At 37.0% G+C, this 18,090-nt stretch overlaps 1 protein-coding gene across 2 annotated transcripts; it reads right to left on the bottom strand.

The window, feature by feature from the left end:
• Positions 1–1,440: 1,440 nt before the first annotated feature.
• LOC117330828 (serine racemase-like) lies at positions 1,441–18,038 on the bottom strand. Of its 2 annotated transcripts, none has more exons than XM_033889348.1 (7): positions 17,924–18,038; positions 15,386–15,599; positions 14,273–14,469; positions 12,344–12,474; positions 5,591–5,739; positions 4,573–4,665; positions 1,441–3,992 (listed from the first exon to the last, which is right to left on the bottom strand). In XM_033889348.1, exons 2-7 carry the CDS (start codon positions 15,555–15,557, stop codon positions 3,751–3,753), a joined length of 984 nt encoding a protein of 327 aa, XP_033745239.1. In that variant the 5' UTR covers positions 15,558–15,599; positions 17,924–18,038; the 3' UTR covers positions 1,441–3,750. The 2 variants fall into 2 exon arrangements, with proteins under 2 accessions (XP_033745239.1, XP_033745240.1); XM_033889349.1 differs by lacking the exon at positions 12,344–12,474 and adding an exon at positions 9,056–9,186.
• Positions 18,039–18,090: the final 52 nt, after the last annotated feature.

Raw genomic sequence — 18,090 nt, 5'->3', positions numbered from 1 at the left:
GGAAGACAACATGGCCGACAGGCAACCATCTTGGATTTTGACAATTTAAGATTGTTATCGCTATTTCTGAGAAAGTACTAAAGGGATCTTTCTCAAATTTCATATGTAGGTTCCACTTGGTGCCTAGTTATGCATATTGCATTCTGAGACCTATCGGAAAACAACATGGCCGACAGGCAGCCATCTTGGATTTTGATAATTGAAGTTTGTTATCGCTATTTCTGAGAAAGTACTGAAGGGATCTTTCTCAGATTTCATATGTAGACTCCCCTTGGTACTTAGTTATGCATATTGCATTTTGAGACCAATCGGAAGACAACATGGCCGACAGGCAACCATCTTGGATTTTGACAATTTAAGATTGTTATCGCTATTTCTGAGAAAGTACTAAAGGGATCTTTCTCAAATTTCATATGTAGGTTCCACTTGGTGCCTAGTTATGCATATTGCATTCTGAGACCTATCGGAAAACAACATGGCCGACAGGCAGCCATCTTGGATTTTGATAATTGAAGTTTGTTATCGCTATTTCTGAGAAAGCACTGAAGGGATCTTTCTCAGATTGCATATGTAGGCTCCCCTTGGTACTTAGTTATGCATATTGCATTTTGAGACCAATCGGAAGACAACATGGCCGACAGGCAGCCATCTTGGATTTTGATAATTGAAGTTTGTTATCGCTATTTCTGAGAAAGTACTGAACGGATCTTTCTCAAATTTCATATGTAGATTCCCCTTGGTGCCTAGTTATGCATATTGCATTTTGAGACCAATCTGAAGACAACATGGCCGACAGGTAGCCATCTTGGATTTTGACAATTTAAGATTGTTATCGCTATTTCTGAGAAAGTACTGAAGGGATCTTTCTCAAATTTCATATGTAGGTTCCCCTTGGTGCCTAGTTATGCATATTGCATTCTGAGACCTATCGGCGGAAAACAACATGGCCGCCAGGCAGCCATCTTGGATTTTGACAATTGAAGTTTGTTATCGCTATTTCTCAGAAATTGCTGAAGGGATCTTTCTGAAATTTCATTTGTAGATTGCCCTCAGTGCCTAGTTATGCATATTGCATTTTGAGACCAGTCAGAAAACAACCTGCCCGACAGGCAGCCATCTTGTATTTTGACAATTGAAGTTTGTTATCGCTATTTTACAGAAGGTACTGAAGGGATCTTTCTGAAATTTCATATGTAGGTTCCCCTTGGTCCCTGGTGTTGCATTTTGGGACCAATCCGAAAACAACAGACAGCCATTATCGCCAAATCTTAAATTTTATATATAGGTTACCCTTGTTTGAAAAGTACTAGAGGGCTGTTTCTGAATTTACACAGATTAGTAAGACTTAGAGGAAGGGAAAAGTAGAGAAAAGATCAATCTGACATGGAACCTATAAAGATCATTCAATGGTGGGCGCCAAGATCCCTCTGGGATCTCTTGTTTTTTATAGATTTCAATATACTGTATAGTTGGTAAAATTTGTGGGGGATTTAATTTCGATATTGGTGGTCTTTAAATATAGGACAAAAATAAATTTGCAGCTTTATATACTTAAACATGTATAGAATTGTAAAGTTTACTGCAAAATATTTACAAGGTGTAGTTGTGCGAAATCTATCAGCTTCAAATTAGGTCAGACTGGGGCAGCCGCAAAATATTATACCCGTGATATTTAACAACTAAACAGTGTATTTATATTAATTTTGGAAATTTTTATCTTGTAATACTCCTGAATTAATGGTTCGTAATAAACTAGTATCTACCAGTTTATAACTATCATTAATTCTATAAATACAGCTTAGCTGAATTTTTAAAGGTTGCATATATATTTTTTTTAATTTTGTTACCAAGCATTGTATTGAATTTGTAATAAATTTGTATCATGTAAATAAATTGCTATTTTATTTCAATTAAGTATAAATGTTGTTGTATGTGTACTCTCCATAAAAGTCTCACTCTTAGGCCAGTCCCAATGGAGGATGAAGAAGTGAATCAACCAGCCTTGTAATTTTAAATTTATTAATTTCAGTAATTTAGGTTTTCAATGATTAGGCCAGTCCCAATGGAGGATGAAGAAATGAATTAACCAGCCTTGTAATTTTAAATTTATTGATTTTGATAATTTAGGTTTTCAATGTATACCAGGGCCATTTTTCAATCACAATCTAAATGCAAATTTGCAGGTCTAGCTGCCATCATATAAGCCATACCTATTGGTGTGAGACAAAGTCTTCCTTATTTTGAAGTCATTTATTGTGTAACAGGAGAGGAGAAAATGTAGCAGCCCGACTGGGGTTTGAACCCGAGACCTCCGAACACTGGCCAGATGCTCTACCAATTGAGCTACCTGGTCACCGATGATCGACCCAGTCCAGTCCCGCTACAATTGCTTCCAGTGAGGAGAGCCCGATTCCTGTATTTCGTCTTTCCCTCCTGGCAGCCAGGAAGTTCGAGTAGGAGAACCAGAGTGTGCACAGAGTGTAGTGTAGTTGAAAGCAATGAAAACATATTTTGAGTAGGATATTTTCTTAATAAATGCAAGAGACTGAATCACATTTCCATGTTTTATTAGGCATTTTAACAAGTGTATGATTGACATTTGTAAAGTGTAAGGCGTTCAAGAAGATATGACCAAACAAACACGAACTTATCAATAATACATTGTTAAGCAAAGAACCCAATGGTTTAGTATTTCAACACATCAAAATTAAGCGGATCAACACTTTTAATTAAATCAATAACAATGAGTTAAAAAATATATATTACAATGTATTTTGACAAAATTCTTATATATTGTCAACACAACTCTCTAAACATTTTCTGCTACAAAACACAGGAAAACATTAATGTCATCATTATAAAATATTCTTACTTGATTAGATTCATGATTAATTCACATAAAATATTATTGCACCAAATCAACTTCAAATTCTTCAATCAAGCATATTTACAAACCTCTGGATTTCTATGTGGAAAAGCAGTACCATTCCAGGCACAGTGATTAGTCATTCTAGAAAATATGGATATCTCACATTCACTCACACTTGGGATTGGAATTGTATTTACTGTTAATCTGGTAATAGACCAACCAAGGTACGCGATAAAAAGTATCTTAAATTTGTTATTATCTTGTATGAGATTTTATGAAACTTGTCTCCAAGTTTTCATATTTATGTAACCCTGGTAAATACTAGCCGCAATATACCGCTCGGCTAGAGAGATCTTCTCTTTAGCTCGATCGGTTGAGCGTGAGACTAGTAAGCCAGAGGTCCCGGGTTCGATCCCTAGCGGAGGCAGTGATTTAAATTTATATAATTCCTGCGCTCTGTTACATTTACTTTCCAAGACTGGCAAAAATTGAAGAAAAAAAATTATAAGAATGGTTTCATAAAATCTCATGATATGAAAACTCATTTAAGATCCAATATATATATATTATCATGGAACTAAAACCTTATAGTGCAATGTAATTTGCACAGTTTTTTTGTACTGAAATAAAGTTTTAAGTTGGGGGTGCGCAAATTATACAGGTAGAGACATTTTCGATTATTTTTTTACAGAAAAAAAGATCGTCAATTCTCAATGTCCGCCATCTTGGAAAACGACGGAAATTCCCGTTAGGAACTTGAAGATAATAATTAAACATAATTACATGATATAAAAAATATTGGAAATTTTGTTAATCACAGATAAGGATTGATTTTCATCACATAATTAAAAATTACAAGCTTCACGGCGATACAGATTTCTTTATTTGAGGTGAACTGCCATCTCTTCGGGCGTGACATTCCCTCCTGTCACGAAAACCACAACCTTTTTCCCGGCTACGTCAGGAATGTGTCCGTTGATAAGAGCAGCCATAGCAGCACATCCGGAGGGTTCTACAACCAATCCACGCTTGTAAAACATTGCCATGGTCTCTATTAATTCTTTGTCCGTAACCAAGACAACATCCTCCACAAATCTTTTACAGTGTTGGTACGTCAGTTTGCCTGTTGAACGAAGATTTAAGATATAATATCTACAACATATTCACAAAGTTGTTAAAATGAACAGAAAAATTCAATTAAATTCAATAAATGGAAAATTTCCCTCTTTTATAATTTCAAAAAGTGGAAGGCTTGCAATTTTTTACTAGCAGTGTACTCCTTTTCTTGTGAAATTTACAACCCCGTAAGAGAAAAGAGTACTGCTAGTTTTAAAATCGGACAAACTTCCATCTTCACAACCCGTAAATGAATCAGAGTTTCTGCATGTCTGAAGATTGGCAGATTTTAAAATTGACTTACTCCAACTTCATGTATAGGATAACAGTACATGAGGTTGTTTGTGTAACTGATGTTTTCTTTCATTTCAATGTTTTATCACTGAGAGTTATGTCCCTTTGAAGATATCCCTATATCAAGATAGCTCGGACTACAATTCCTTGTTCTCTTGTAAAACATCTTTCAATTAATTTCTAATTTCAATTTTTTTCATAGAGTTATCCCCCTTAACTGACATCCGTTAAAAAGGTTTTGGTATGAAGTAGCTTTTAGTTTACAATGGTAGTAACCGTCGGATGGAACATACCTGCAAATGGCGGCGAGAGACCTCCAGCTACAGATTTTACTGTCGGTATGGTGACAGCCTCACCTTTCTTAAAACTTTCATACATGGTAGGAGCTGTAAGTACACACAATATGATGATGTCATTGTATTCTGTGTAGTTCAATTTTGATGGAGTATTTCTACCTTGTGTAGTTATCTGTTTCCGCTAGATTTGAATCTATATATATTCTTCAGCCACAAATAATCAACCCTTTATTTTGATATGAACATTGTCTGAATATCAAAAGAGTCCTTTAACTGAATGTATGTAAACTTTATATATTTCACAACAATTGTGAAACAAACTATACCAACTTTATCAATCAATTTTGTCGGCCCAGTTGGAAGCATGCAAATTAAGGGTCTTACTGTTAGAGTCTAAAGAAAATCCATGTTGTCTGGCATGTATCCACATTTCATGTTCGTTCAGGAATCAAACCCTAACGACTAAGGTGAAAGGCAAGTGTGTTACCACTGTGTCATCCAGTCCTTAAACTTAATGTCCCATGGGGAAAGTAAATCAGATACCAGGGAATACACTTGAGAAGACTGGAGCATTTGACCCTACTGGTTCCACAGTATATACTATGGTTGGTAAGATAAGATTAGTTGACCTTTAATCTCTGAACTTCCATCTATCTGGTTCCACAACATATACTACAGTTGGCAAGACCAGATAATTTGACCTCTGAACTTGCTACCCTCTGTTTCCACAGCATAGACCAGAGAATTTGACCTTTAACCTCTTAACTTACACTTTCTGGTCGACCAGATAATTTGACCTTTAATCTCTGAGCTTACACCCCTCTGGTTCCACAGCATACACTACATTTGAGAAGACCACTTAAAGAATTTTACCTCTGAACTTACATCCCTCTGTCTCCACAGCATAGACCAGAGAATTTGACCTTTAACCTCTGAACTTACACCCTCTGGTTCCATAGCATACACTCTGCAGTTGGGCAGACCAGATAATTTGACCTTTAACCTCTGAACTTACACCCCTCTGGTTCCACAGCATACACTCTACAGTTGGGAAGCCCAGACAGTTTAAAGGTTGCAGCCACACCAGACACCAGCCCTCCTCCTCCACAGCAGACAATCACAACATCAGGCTTAACACCATCCTCCAGAATCTCTAGAGATGCACTGTCAACAATAAACAAGAGGAATAAAGAATTGAAAATGAACTAATCAAGATTAATATTTAAACAAGCTTAAGATGTAGATTGTCTCCTTTGAGTAAAACTGCTGTTCAGAGTTTATAGATTTTACATATTCAGATTCCGAATCTTAAATAACTTTCACTTTTCAGGGATTTTCCTACAATTTTTTGTCCAGGGTTCATTAAATTGGGAATTTTTTACGTGACAAAATGTGAAATTGGGAAAACAGAAGAAAGTGAAATTCAAACGATTCATGTTCTTCTTAATAGATTTCACCTTTATTAATTTTTATTTCAGTTGGTATTTACATCTGTTATCTATTCAAAATTGCCTGAGGTCTTTTCACATCAAGCATATTTAATCTTGAAAAATTGACCTCTAGTTTGGGAGTTTTCAGTTTTCTTTAGGGAAAGGGTCCTTCTGATGGACCAAGATTCTACTGTAGGAAAATCCCTGCTTTGAAATCTGAAACCCAACATTTAATCATTAGATTATTTGTTATCTATATCAACAGTCCCTTCCAGTCAAATGTGACTGACTAAAGGTATGTTACTCTAGACCTACAAGTACTATGGTACATTATATATTCTATAGTAAATCTTCAAACATGGATATTAGTATGGCTGAATAATGACCCACAAATAAACCGTTGGGTTTATAGCCCTAAACGTAAAGGTCACAGCAAGAGGTCAAATTTCAAATCATTATGATATTTGTTGGAATACAATATAATGCATAAATGGATACATTTCAGTGATTTTATAAATTTGATATACCGCAAAGGATCAGTTTAGGACCTTAACTGGTAATGCAATTCTCTGGTACAGGACCTTTACTGGGGTAATGTAATTCTCTGGTACAGGACCTTTACTGGGGTAATGTAATTCTCTGGTCGTAACTTTACTGGGGTAATGTAATTCTCTGGTACAGGACCTTTACTGGGGTAATGTAATTCTCTGGTACAGGACCTTTACTGGGGTAATGTAATTCTCTGGTCGTAACTTTACTGGGGTAATGTAATTCTCTGGTCGTAACTTTACTGGGGTAATGTAATTCTCTGGTACAGGACCTTTACTGGGGTAATGTAATTCTCTGGTACAGGACCTTTACTGGTAATGTAATTCTCTGGTACAGGACCTTTACTGGGATAATGTAACTCTCTGGTCGGACCTTTACTGGGAAAATGTAATTCTCTGGTACAGGAACTTTACTGGGGTAATGTAATTCTCTGGTACAGGACTTTACTGGGGTAATGTAATTCTCTGGTCAGACCTTTACTGGGGTAATGTAATTCTCTGGTACAGGCCCTTTACTGGGGTAATGTAATTCTCTGGTACAGGCCCTTTACTGGGGTAATGTAATTCTCTGGTACAGGACCTTTACTGGGGTAATGTAATTCTCTGGTCAGTAACTTTACTGGGGTAATGTAATTCTCTGGTACAGGACCTTTACTGGGGTAATGTAATTCTCTGGTACAGGACCTTTACTGGGTAATGTAATTCTCTGGTACAGGACCTTTACTGGGGTAATGTAACTCTCTGGTACAGGACCTTTACTGGGGTAATGTAATTCTCTGGTACTGGACCTGTACTGGGGTAATGTAATTCTCTGGTACAGGACCTTTACTGGGGTAATGTAATTCTCTGGTACAGGACCTTTACTGGGGTAATGTAATTCTCTGGTACAGGAACTTTACTGGGGTAATGTAATTCTCTGGTACAGGACCTTTACTGGGGTAATGTAATTCTCTGGTACAGGACCTTTACTGGGGTAATGTAATTCTATGGTACAGGACCTTAACTGGGGTAATGTAATTCTCTGGTACAGGACCTTTACTGGGGTAATGTAATTCTATGGTACAGGACCTTTACTGGGATAATGTAATTCTCTGGTACAGGACCTTAACTGGGGTAATGTAATTCTCTGGTACAGGACCTTTACTGGGGTAATGTAATTCTATGGTACAGGACCTTAACTGGGGTAATGTAATTCTCTGGTACAGGACCTTTACTGGGGTAATGTAATTCTATGGTACAGGACCTTTACTGGGATAATGTAATTCTCTGGTCGTAACTTTACTGGGGTAATGTATGATTCTCTGGTACAGGACCTTTACTGGGATAATGTAATTCTCTGGTCGTAACTTTACTGGTAATGTAATTCTCTGGTCGGACCTTAACTGGGGTAATGTAATTCTCTGGTCGGACCTTTACTGGGATAATGTAATTCTCTGGTACAGGACCTTTACTGGGGTTATGTAATTCTCTGGTACAGGACCTTTACTGGGGTAATGTAATTCTCTGGTACAGGACCTTTACTGGGGTAATGTAATTCTCTGGTCGGACCTTTACTGGGGTAATGTAATTCTCTGGTACAGGACCTTTACTGGGGTAATGTAATTCTCTGGTACAGGACCTTTACTGGTAATGTAATTCTCTGGTACAGGAACTTTACTGGTAATGTAATTCTCTGGTACAGGACCTTTACTAGGGTAATGTAATTCTCTGGTACAGGACCTTTACTGGGGTAATTTAATTCTCTGGTCATAACTTTACTGGGGTAATGTAATTCTCTGGTCGGACCTTTACTGGGGTAATGTAATTCTCTGGTACAGGACCTTTACTGGGGTAATGTAATTCTCTGGTCGGACCTTTACTGGGGTAATGTAATTCTCTGGTCGTAACTTTACTGGGGTAATGTAATTCTCTGGTCATAACTTTACTGGGGTAATGTAATTCTCTGGTCGGACCTTTACTGGGGTAATGTAATTCTCTGGTACAGGACCTTTACTGGGGTAATGTAATTCTCTGGTCGGACCTTTACTGGGGTAATGTAATTCTCTGGTCGTAACTTTACTGGGGTAATGTAATTCTCTGGTCGTAACTTTACTGGGGTAATGTAATTCTCTGGTCGGACCTTTACTGGGGTAATGTAATTCTCTGGTCGTAACTTTACTGGGGTAATGTAATTCTCTGGTCGTAACTTTACTGGGGTAATGTAATTCTCTGGTACAGGATATTTACTGGGATAATGTAATTCTCTGGTACAGGACCTTTACTGGGGTAATAGTATTCTCAGGTACAGCAAAATATAATTTGTTAGCATTTTCAGTGAATTGTTAGACAAAAGTGGGTTTATTATTGTTAATTACTCCGGGTAGTACCTTATACAGTTAACCAGGGATAACAAGGTTCATATTTCGGTGTTGTGGCAAAAATGCTTATATCCAAATTAACAATCTGAACTGCTTAGGTTTGGAGAGTAAAAAGGATCTCGCATCATTCTGCATGCTAATTTACCTTCCGTAACCTGCGATCAATTCCAAATCATCAAATGGGTGGAAAAAAAGACTGCCATGTGAGTGCAGGTGGACAGAAATTGTTGCTTCTAGTTCAGAAGTAAGAACCGCTTCAGTATGGCAGCCATAACTCTGAAGTATATCAATATCTACTGTATACCATCTGTACTGGTCAATATCTACTGTATACCATCTGTACTGGTAAATATCTACTGTATACCATCTGTACTGGTAAATATCTACTGTATACCATCTGTACTGGTAAATATCTACTGTATACCATCTGTACTGGTAAATATCTACTGTATACCATCTGTACTGGGTAAATATCTACTGTATACCATCTGTACTGGTAAATATCTACTGTATACCATCTGTACTGGTCAATATCTACTGTATACCATCCATACTGGTCAATATCTACTGTATACCATCTGTACTGGGTAAATATCTACTGTATACCATCTGTACTGGGTAAATATCTACTGTATACCATCTCTACTGGTCAATATCTACTGTATACCATCTGTACTGGGTAAATATCTACTGTATACCATCTGTACTGGGTAAATATCTACTGTATACCATCTCTACTGGTAAATATCTACTGTATACCATCTGTACTGGGTAAATATCTACTGTATACCATCTCTACTGGTAAATATCTACTGTATACCATCTCTACTGGTAAATATCTACTGTATACCATCTGTACTGGGTAAATATCTACTGTATACCATCTCTACTGGTAAATATCTACTGTATACCATCTGTACTGGTAAATATCTACTGTATACCATCTGTACTGTAAATATCTACTGTATACCATCTGTACTGGTAAATATCTACTGTATACCATCTGTACTGGTAAATATCTACTGTATACCATCTGTACTGGTAAATATCTACTGTATACCATCTGTACTGGTAAATATCTACTGTATACCATCTATACTGGTCAATATCTACTGTATACCATCTGTACTGGTAAATATCTACTGTATACCATCTGTACTGGTAAATATCTACTGTATACCATCTGTACTGGGTAAATATCTACTGTATACCATCTGTACTGGGTAAATATCTACAGTATACCATCCATACTGGTAAATATCTACTGTATACAATCTGTACTAGTCAATATCTACTGTATACCATCCGTACTGGTCAATATCTACTGTATACCATCTCTACAGGTAAATATCTACTGTATACCATCTGTACTGGTAAATATCTACTGTATACCATCTTTATTTGGTAAATATCTACTGTATACCATCTGTACTGGGTAAATATCTACTGTATACCATCTGTACTGGGTAAATATCTACTGTATACCACCTGTACTGGTAAATATCTACTGTATACATCTGTACTGGTAAATATCTACTGTATACCATCTGTACTGGTCAATATCTACTGTATACCATCTGTACTGGTAAATATCTACTGTATACCATCTGTAGTGGTAAATATCTACTGTATACCATCTGTACTGGTAAATATCTACTGTATACCATCTGTACTGGGTAAATATCTACTGTATACCATCTCTACAGGTAAATTTCTACTGTATACCATCTGTACTGGTAAATATCTACTGTATACCATCTGTACTGGGTAAATATCTACTGTATACCATCTGTACAGGTAAATATCTACTGTATACCATCTATACTGGTCAATATCTACTGTATACCATCCGTACTGGTCAATATCTACTGTATACCATCTGTACTGGTAAATATCTACTGTATACCATCTGTACTGGGTAAATATCTACTGTATACCATCTGTACTGGTAAATATCTACTGTATACCATCTCTACAGGTAAATATCTACTGTATACCATCTGTACTGGTAAATATCTACTGTATACCATCTGTACTGGGTAAATATCTACTGTTTACCATCTCTACAGGTAAATTTCTACTGTATACCATCTGTACTGGGTAAATATCTACTGTATACCATCTGTACTGGTAAATATCTACTGTATACCATCTGTACTGGTAAATATCTACTGTATACCATCTGTACTGGTCAATATCTACTGTATACCATCTGTACTGGTAAATATCTACTGTATACCATCTGTACTGGTAAATATCTACTGTATACCATCTGTGGTAATTGGTCAGTTTCTATTGTGATTAGTGGTCAGTTTTGTGGTGATCATTGGTAAGTTTCTGTGGTCAGATTCTATGTAATTTATCGGCCAGCTTCTACTTTCACATTGCATGGTGTCTGGTTGTCAGTTTCTGTTGTGTTTAGACGTCAGTTGCCATGGTGATTAGTGGTCAGTTTATGTTGAGATTCCATGTGAGTGGTTGTCAGTTTCTACTTTTAGATTCCAGGTCAGTTTCAGAGGCATGTGTCCAGTTTCTACAGTGATTAGTGGTCAGTCTCTATGTAGTTATGTGGTCAGTTTTTGTTGTAAATTTTCATATTTCTACTGTGATTAGAAGACATTTTCTGAGACTGTGGCCAATCTCTGTGCTTATTAGAGGTCAGATTTAATGGTGATTGATGGTCAGTTCTTGTAGTCAATATCTCTGTGGTGATAATTGGTCAGTTTCTGTGGTCAGTATCTGTGATTATTAGTGGTCAGTCTCTGTGGTGATAATTGGTCAGTTTCTGTGGTCAGTCTCTGTGATAATTAGTGATCAGTTTATGTGGTAATTAGAAATGAGTTTCTGTGTGGTCAGTTTTTATGTACAGTAGTTTAGTGGTCACTTTCTGTTGTCAATTTCCATGGTGATTGATGGTCAGTTACTGTGGTGATAATTGGTCAGTTTCATATGGTCAATCTTTTTTTATGGTAATTAGTGGTTAGCATGGTGGTTGGTGATCAATTACTTTGATTAATAGTGGTCAGTTTCTGTGGTAGTTAGTGGTCAGTTTCTGTGATAGTTAGTGGTCAGTTTCTGTGATAGTTAGTGGTCAATTTCTGTGGTAGTTAGTGGTCAATTTCTGTGGTAGTTAGTGGTCAATTTCTGTGATAGTTAATGGTCAATTTCTGTGGTAGTTAGTGGTAAATTTCTGTGGTATTTAGTGGTCAATTTCTGTTGTAGTTAGTGGTCAGTTTCTGTGATAGTTAGTGGTCAGTTTCTGTGGTAGTTAGTGGTCAGTTTCTGTGGTAGTTAGTGGTCAGTTTCTATGATAGTTAGTGGTCAGTTTCTGTGGTAGTTAGTGGTCAGTTTCTGTGGTAGTTAGTGGTCAGTTTCTGTGGTAGTTAGTGGTCAGTTTCTGTGGTAGTTAGTGGTCAGTTTCTGTGGTCAGTACCTTCCATAACCAGCAATGAGGTTGGATTCATCAAATGAATGCAGGAAAGTGTAGCCTTTTTCTGCTACGTATTTATCCACTGTCAACATTAAATCACTGGTGGGGAGCTGTTCTACATCAACACCACAACCCTGGAATAGATGGAGGGGTCACTTTTAGGACAGGCAAACCACAGGGGTGGGGGGGGGGGGGGGGGGGTAAACCTGGAATAGATGGAGGGGTCACTATTAACTATTAGGACAGACAAACCACAGGGGGGGGGGGGGGGGGGGTAAACCTGGAATAGATGGAGGGGTCACTATTAACTATTAGGACAGACAAACCACAGGGGGGGGGGGGGGGGTAAACCTGGAATAGATGGAGGGGTCACTATTAACTATTAGGACAGACAAACCACAGGGGGGGGGGGGGGGGGGTAAACCTGGAATAGAGGGATGAGTTAATATAAGGACAGGTAAATCACAGGCGTGGAGATGTAACCCAGGAATAGAGAGAGGTGTCACTGCTAGGACAGGTAAATCACAGGCAGGGAGATGTAACCCAGGAATAGAGAGAGGTGTCACTGCTAGGACAGGTAAATCACAGGTGAGGGAGATGTAACCGAGGAATAGAGAGAGGTGTCACCATTAGAACAGGTAAATGACAGGTGGGGCGATGTAACCCAGGAATAGAGAGAGGTGTCACCATTAGGACAGGTAAATCACAGGTGGGGAGATGTAACCGAGGAATAGAGAGAGGTGTCACCATTAGGACAGGTAAATCACAAGTGGGGAGATGTAACCAAGGAATAGAGAGAGTGGTCACTGCTAGGACAGGTAAATCACAGGTGGGGGAGATGTAACCGAGGAATAGAGAGAGGTGTCACCATTAGGACAGGTAAATCACAGGTGGGGAGATGTAACCCAGGAATAGAGAGAGGTGTCACCATTAGGACAGGTAAATCACAGGCAGGGAGATGTAACCGAGGAATAGAGAGAGTGGTCACTGCTAGGACAGGTAAATCACAGGTGGGGAGATGTAACCGAGGAATAGAGAGAGGGGTCACCATTAGGACAGGTAAATCACAGGCGGGGAGATGTAACCGAGGAATAGAGAGAGGGGTCACCATTAGGACAGGTAAATCACAGGCGGGGAGATGTAACCGAGGAATAGAGAGAGGTGTCACTGCTAGGACAGGTAAATCACAGGTGGGGAGATGTAAGAGTAGTATTTAGAAGGATTTCACTGTTTGACTTCTGATGTAATGTATAAAATATTTTGTCACATTTTGTTAAAGTATATCACTGCCAATATTGGCAAACAAAATATCCTGAACACCCATTGAAGTCAACAGCATTTGGATTTTTGAAATCAGTTATAAAATCTTTTATTATATGATTGGTATGTAACACTATCACTCATTGGTCCTAATGAGATCACATGACATCATTTTTTCCTTGAAAATATCTCATGACATCACTGAGGAGTCATTATAACGTTTTGTTAGGTCTGTGGAATCTTGTATTGACTCCTGCTAAAAATAGAAATTATGTCGTCTGTGCTGAGATGTATTTTTAGCAGAGGTTAATATAACATTCCATGAACCTGTCAAAGTTTTATATTAACCTCCCGATGATGTGATGAGGTATTCAAAAGAAACTTTCTTAGTTTTTTTTGTTTTTGAATTAATATAAATCATATAACAATGTAAATGCAGACTTTAGTTTCAGCCAATCCATGGTTTTACGGACCTGCCCTGAACTATATCCCCCTCGGGCCTTCAGCCTCGGGAAATATTGTCCAGGTCAGGTCGTAAAACCATGGATTGCCCTCAACAAAATCTGTATTTGCATAATAGATATCCATCAAAGTAAATGTTTCAGCTCAAAAAACATTTTCATGAAATATGAAATAAAATAGTGTTGACCTCAATTACATTCAGTCTACTACCTTGATGAGCTGAACGCGACTTGAAGGTGCTGTTAAAGGCATCAGGCAGAGTCCAGGAAGACTAAACTTGTTGAGGGCATAAGCGAACGCCTTCCCATAATTTCCAGCAGATATTGTAACTAACTTTTTCTCCCCTCGTTTTACTTCCTCTGGGATAACAGCCATCTGGTTGGCTACTCCTCGGATCTTAAAAGAACCTACAAATTAATGAAGGTAGTATATATACAGGTGTAATGTAGCTATGGCAACATCAATATTTTATATCTTCCACAAATTGCATTTATGGGACTCCCACAACTAAATCAGCCAATCAGCTGGTGTTTCACCTGAACTAAGTGTTTCACCTGAACTAAGTCCCTGAGGAAAAGGTGTTTCTTACGTTTGTAGCTGTTTTCCTGAGTAAATGACATATAAAATGGGTACTTTCTATATGCGAGAATAGGGACTTGAGATTTGGTAAATCAGAAATATACACTCCTACTGTAAATAGAATGACGTAGGATTTGAGGTGTAAAAAAGCGGGAATTCTCCAGTGCACTGTAAATGTCAGGATTACAGTATTTCGAGTACCCATGTGCTCTTATATGCCATTAAACCCAGATATCCATCAATCAAAGGTTGGAATTAAAAAAAATAAAAAGATAATAATCACAATAATCTTCAAATGAGAACAAATAGCTATATATGTAATAGGAGTGGTAAAATGCACGGCTAGACCGGGATTCGAACCCGGGACTTCCAAACACTAGCCGGATGCTCTACCGATTGAGCTACCTGGTCGCCGATGATCGACCCGGTCCAGTTCCGCTACACTCTTCCCTCCTATTTTTTTCAACTCACAACCCAGGTTCGGGTATCCCCGTGTCAAGTATTCACCTCACTTGAAACAAGGTTTGGTCACAGGCACCAAATGTAATAGGAGTGGAAAAATGCACGGCCAGACCAGGGTTCGAACCCAGGACCTCCGAACACTAGCCGGATGCTCTACCGATTGGGCTACCTGGTCGCTGATGATCGACCCGGTCCAGTTCCACTACATATATTCTACTAAGGTATCCATTGACATAGATTAGAATCCACTGATTTATGTAAAAAGGCTGAATGACCATGTACCAGTAGTCTGCATGTTTTCCAGTTTCAGGTACACCTCAGAATTCTCTAAGCCTGGGAACATGTCAGTGTTTTTTATCAACGGTGTCCTGCACACACCCAGAGAGCTACTCTTCAGAACTTCTTTGGCTCTCAGGACATCATCCAGTGTCACCAGGCCTTGTTCAGATGGCATGGTCAAGTTGTTTTGTCAGGACATCAAAATGGGCAACAAACTCTGCAAGACAACAAATATAGGAAATCATGTAGGACATCAGTAGAAAGTGTTTCATGGATCAGGCCTAAGATGGCCGACTGGCAGCCATTTTAAATTTTGACAGTAGAAGACTGTTGTCAACAATTATGTCAACATTTTTCAGAAGGTGGATCATTTTTCATATTTCGCATATAGTCTTGGTTTTCCTTAAACCCATGTTATGCATGTTCAGGAAAACAAAATGGCTGACAGTAAGCCATCTTGAATTCTGGCAAATAAAATTTTATCTTGATATTTACCCTGATTTATTTCATTTATCATTTTCAAATTTGATTGGTAGGTTCCCCATGCTCCCTAATTGTTCATTATCAAATTTTCGACTAAATAAACAAAACTGCTTTGTTATATAATCACTTCAATTCTCTAAAAATCTTTAAAATAACGTGAATTTACTTGTAGATTGATTCTTTTTTATCTCTACATTATAAGAAGAAAATAAAGTCTTAATTTGTTAATTTGTAAATTTGTTAATACAAACAACTTTGTTGTCATAGGAAAGGGGAGAAAAGATCAGGAGACCTAGCCTAAGAAAATTCTGTAAGTGCAATTTTGATTGTAAAAGTAAATTTCTGATTATGGTGGTTTTCACAAAAGAACTTACGAAAATTGTATGTGCAAAATTCATTGTATTAGTCTACGAGAACACATAACCCACTCTAAGTGTAAAACTTAAGAACTTTCGTGAAAAGTCTCCAGATTTACATATGATTGCTTTAAGAACCAATAAACCCCAGTTGGCCCGAAAATCTGAATCATTTGACACTTTTTTTCAAATATATTAAATGCTTAATTAATTTCTGCTACAACAGTAGATACAAAATCTAGCTTTGAGTGTCATACGTCACCTCTAACCACTGAATTTTTATTAATTTTTATGAAAGACTTATCCGTTTCCTACAATGTTTGTATTAACAGGGACATACATACAGAGATTGGAAACTGTCTCTATCTGTTAGTAATGGCGTAGCGAGATGACATTGAGTTAACTACACTAACTTATGTGGTTCTCATCCAATCATTTCAATTTTTGAATCTATAAAAGGCTGAATAAATTCCATGGGCACTGATTAAGTTTTTGCAGTGAATGATTTTGAGCAAATAATTAAAATTTTGCATAAATAATCACTGATTTTATCAGAGACATATATACAGATATATGTCTCTGATTTTATGTAATATCTTAGTGTTCATAGTAAATAACAAATATCATTGAAATATATACTACAATGTACCTTATTTTGAACCACATTTCACAAAGAATACTCATACAATTTTTTTTTCATTTTGGGATTATGAACAATTAAGCTGAATAAATTCCATTGGCACTGATTAAGTTTTTGAAACAATTTTTTGTTATAAAGTTATTAAAATTTTGCATCAAATATAGTTTATTTTAGCAAGTTTTCTTAAAAAATATTCATCAATTTTTTATTCATTTATTTTTATTGAATCAATTAAAAGCTGAATATGTTTACATTGCTTAATCAAGTTTAATAGCAAATGATTTTGAAGTTAACAATTAATTTTATTTCAAATAGCAGACCTCTGATAAATATATCCAATTTTACCTAATGTCTGCAGGTATATAGTGATATAGTGGTAGTTACAAAAGCTGACATATATGTGTCGGTCACCGTCTCTAAACTAGTGGGAGTCTCTAATACCTCTTTGTATGTCCCTCATTATCATGCTGATAATTATTAAAAGGCAAGCTTAATTTAGTGTCAGGAATTAAACAATATATCAACATCGTGTAATTTACACAAATTAAATCAAAGCAGGATTGAATTGCAAAAAAAAAAAAAATGCATGTGACACTTGAATTCATTTATAGATAATACAATTTACATAAAAAATATATATATGGACTGTTTATTGGAAATTGTGTCAAGTCCCTGTGGCCAGTAGATCTACTTATATAATTAATTAACTAGAATCATTTTCCCCTTCCCATGCCTCAATTAATACTAACGCAAACAAGAATACGATGCATGAGTAACAAATGTAAATAAAAACTAGTAATTAAAACGGCATGTATACACTAAATTAGCCAATTAGAACAAGACAAGAGGTCACGAGATCGGTAGGACGCACGAGCTCCACACTGTGATGAAATATAGTTCAAAAATATTTGCAATTATTCTACTGCTTTATTAAAAGTTACCCGATAACATATCGTATTCTATACTTTTTATAGCGGAGAAGTAATCAATTTATTCCGTGCAACGAAAATAGAAGTCATCACTACAGCATAAAACAGGAAAATAATCTGCACTTTTACCTACCTCTGCATGGGCAAATTCAATCTGCCAGGCAATTTTGTAAGGGGACATAATTACTCCACGTTTCACAATAAACTAGTATAAGTAACTTGGAAATGAAACAATAATTAAAGGCGCGATGCCTTCTGAAAGAAATAATTTATTTTAATACATAGTAAAAATAACTTATC

The sequence above is a fragment of the Pecten maximus genome, chromosome 7, assembly GCF_902652985.1.
Source record: "Pecten maximus chromosome 7, xPecMax1.1, whole genome shotgun sequence".
In the NCBI taxonomy this organism is placed as follows: domain Eukaryota; kingdom Metazoa; phylum Mollusca; class Bivalvia; order Pectinida; family Pectinidae; genus Pecten; species Pecten maximus.
The sequence above is the reverse complement of the archived record's forward strand: the minus strand, read 5'-3'. Positions and strand labels throughout refer to the sequence as shown.

What these genes read in the sequence shown, in the direction of transcription:
- LOC117330828 (XM_033889348.1), bottom strand. Translation starts at nt 15,557, where the DNA reads ATGCCATCTGAACAAGGCCTGGTGACACTGGATGATGTCCTGAGAGCC. An exon ending in CTCATTGCTGGTTATGGAAG is followed by an intron (nt 5,740 to 12,343) that starts GTACTGACCACA and finishes TATTGTTGACAG; the next exon opens with TGCATCTCTAGAGATTCTGG. An exon ending in TCTCTCGCCGCCATTTGCAG is followed by an intron (nt 3,993 to 4,572) that starts GTATGTTCCATC and finishes TTCGTTCAACAG; the next exon opens with GCAAACTGACGTACCAACAC.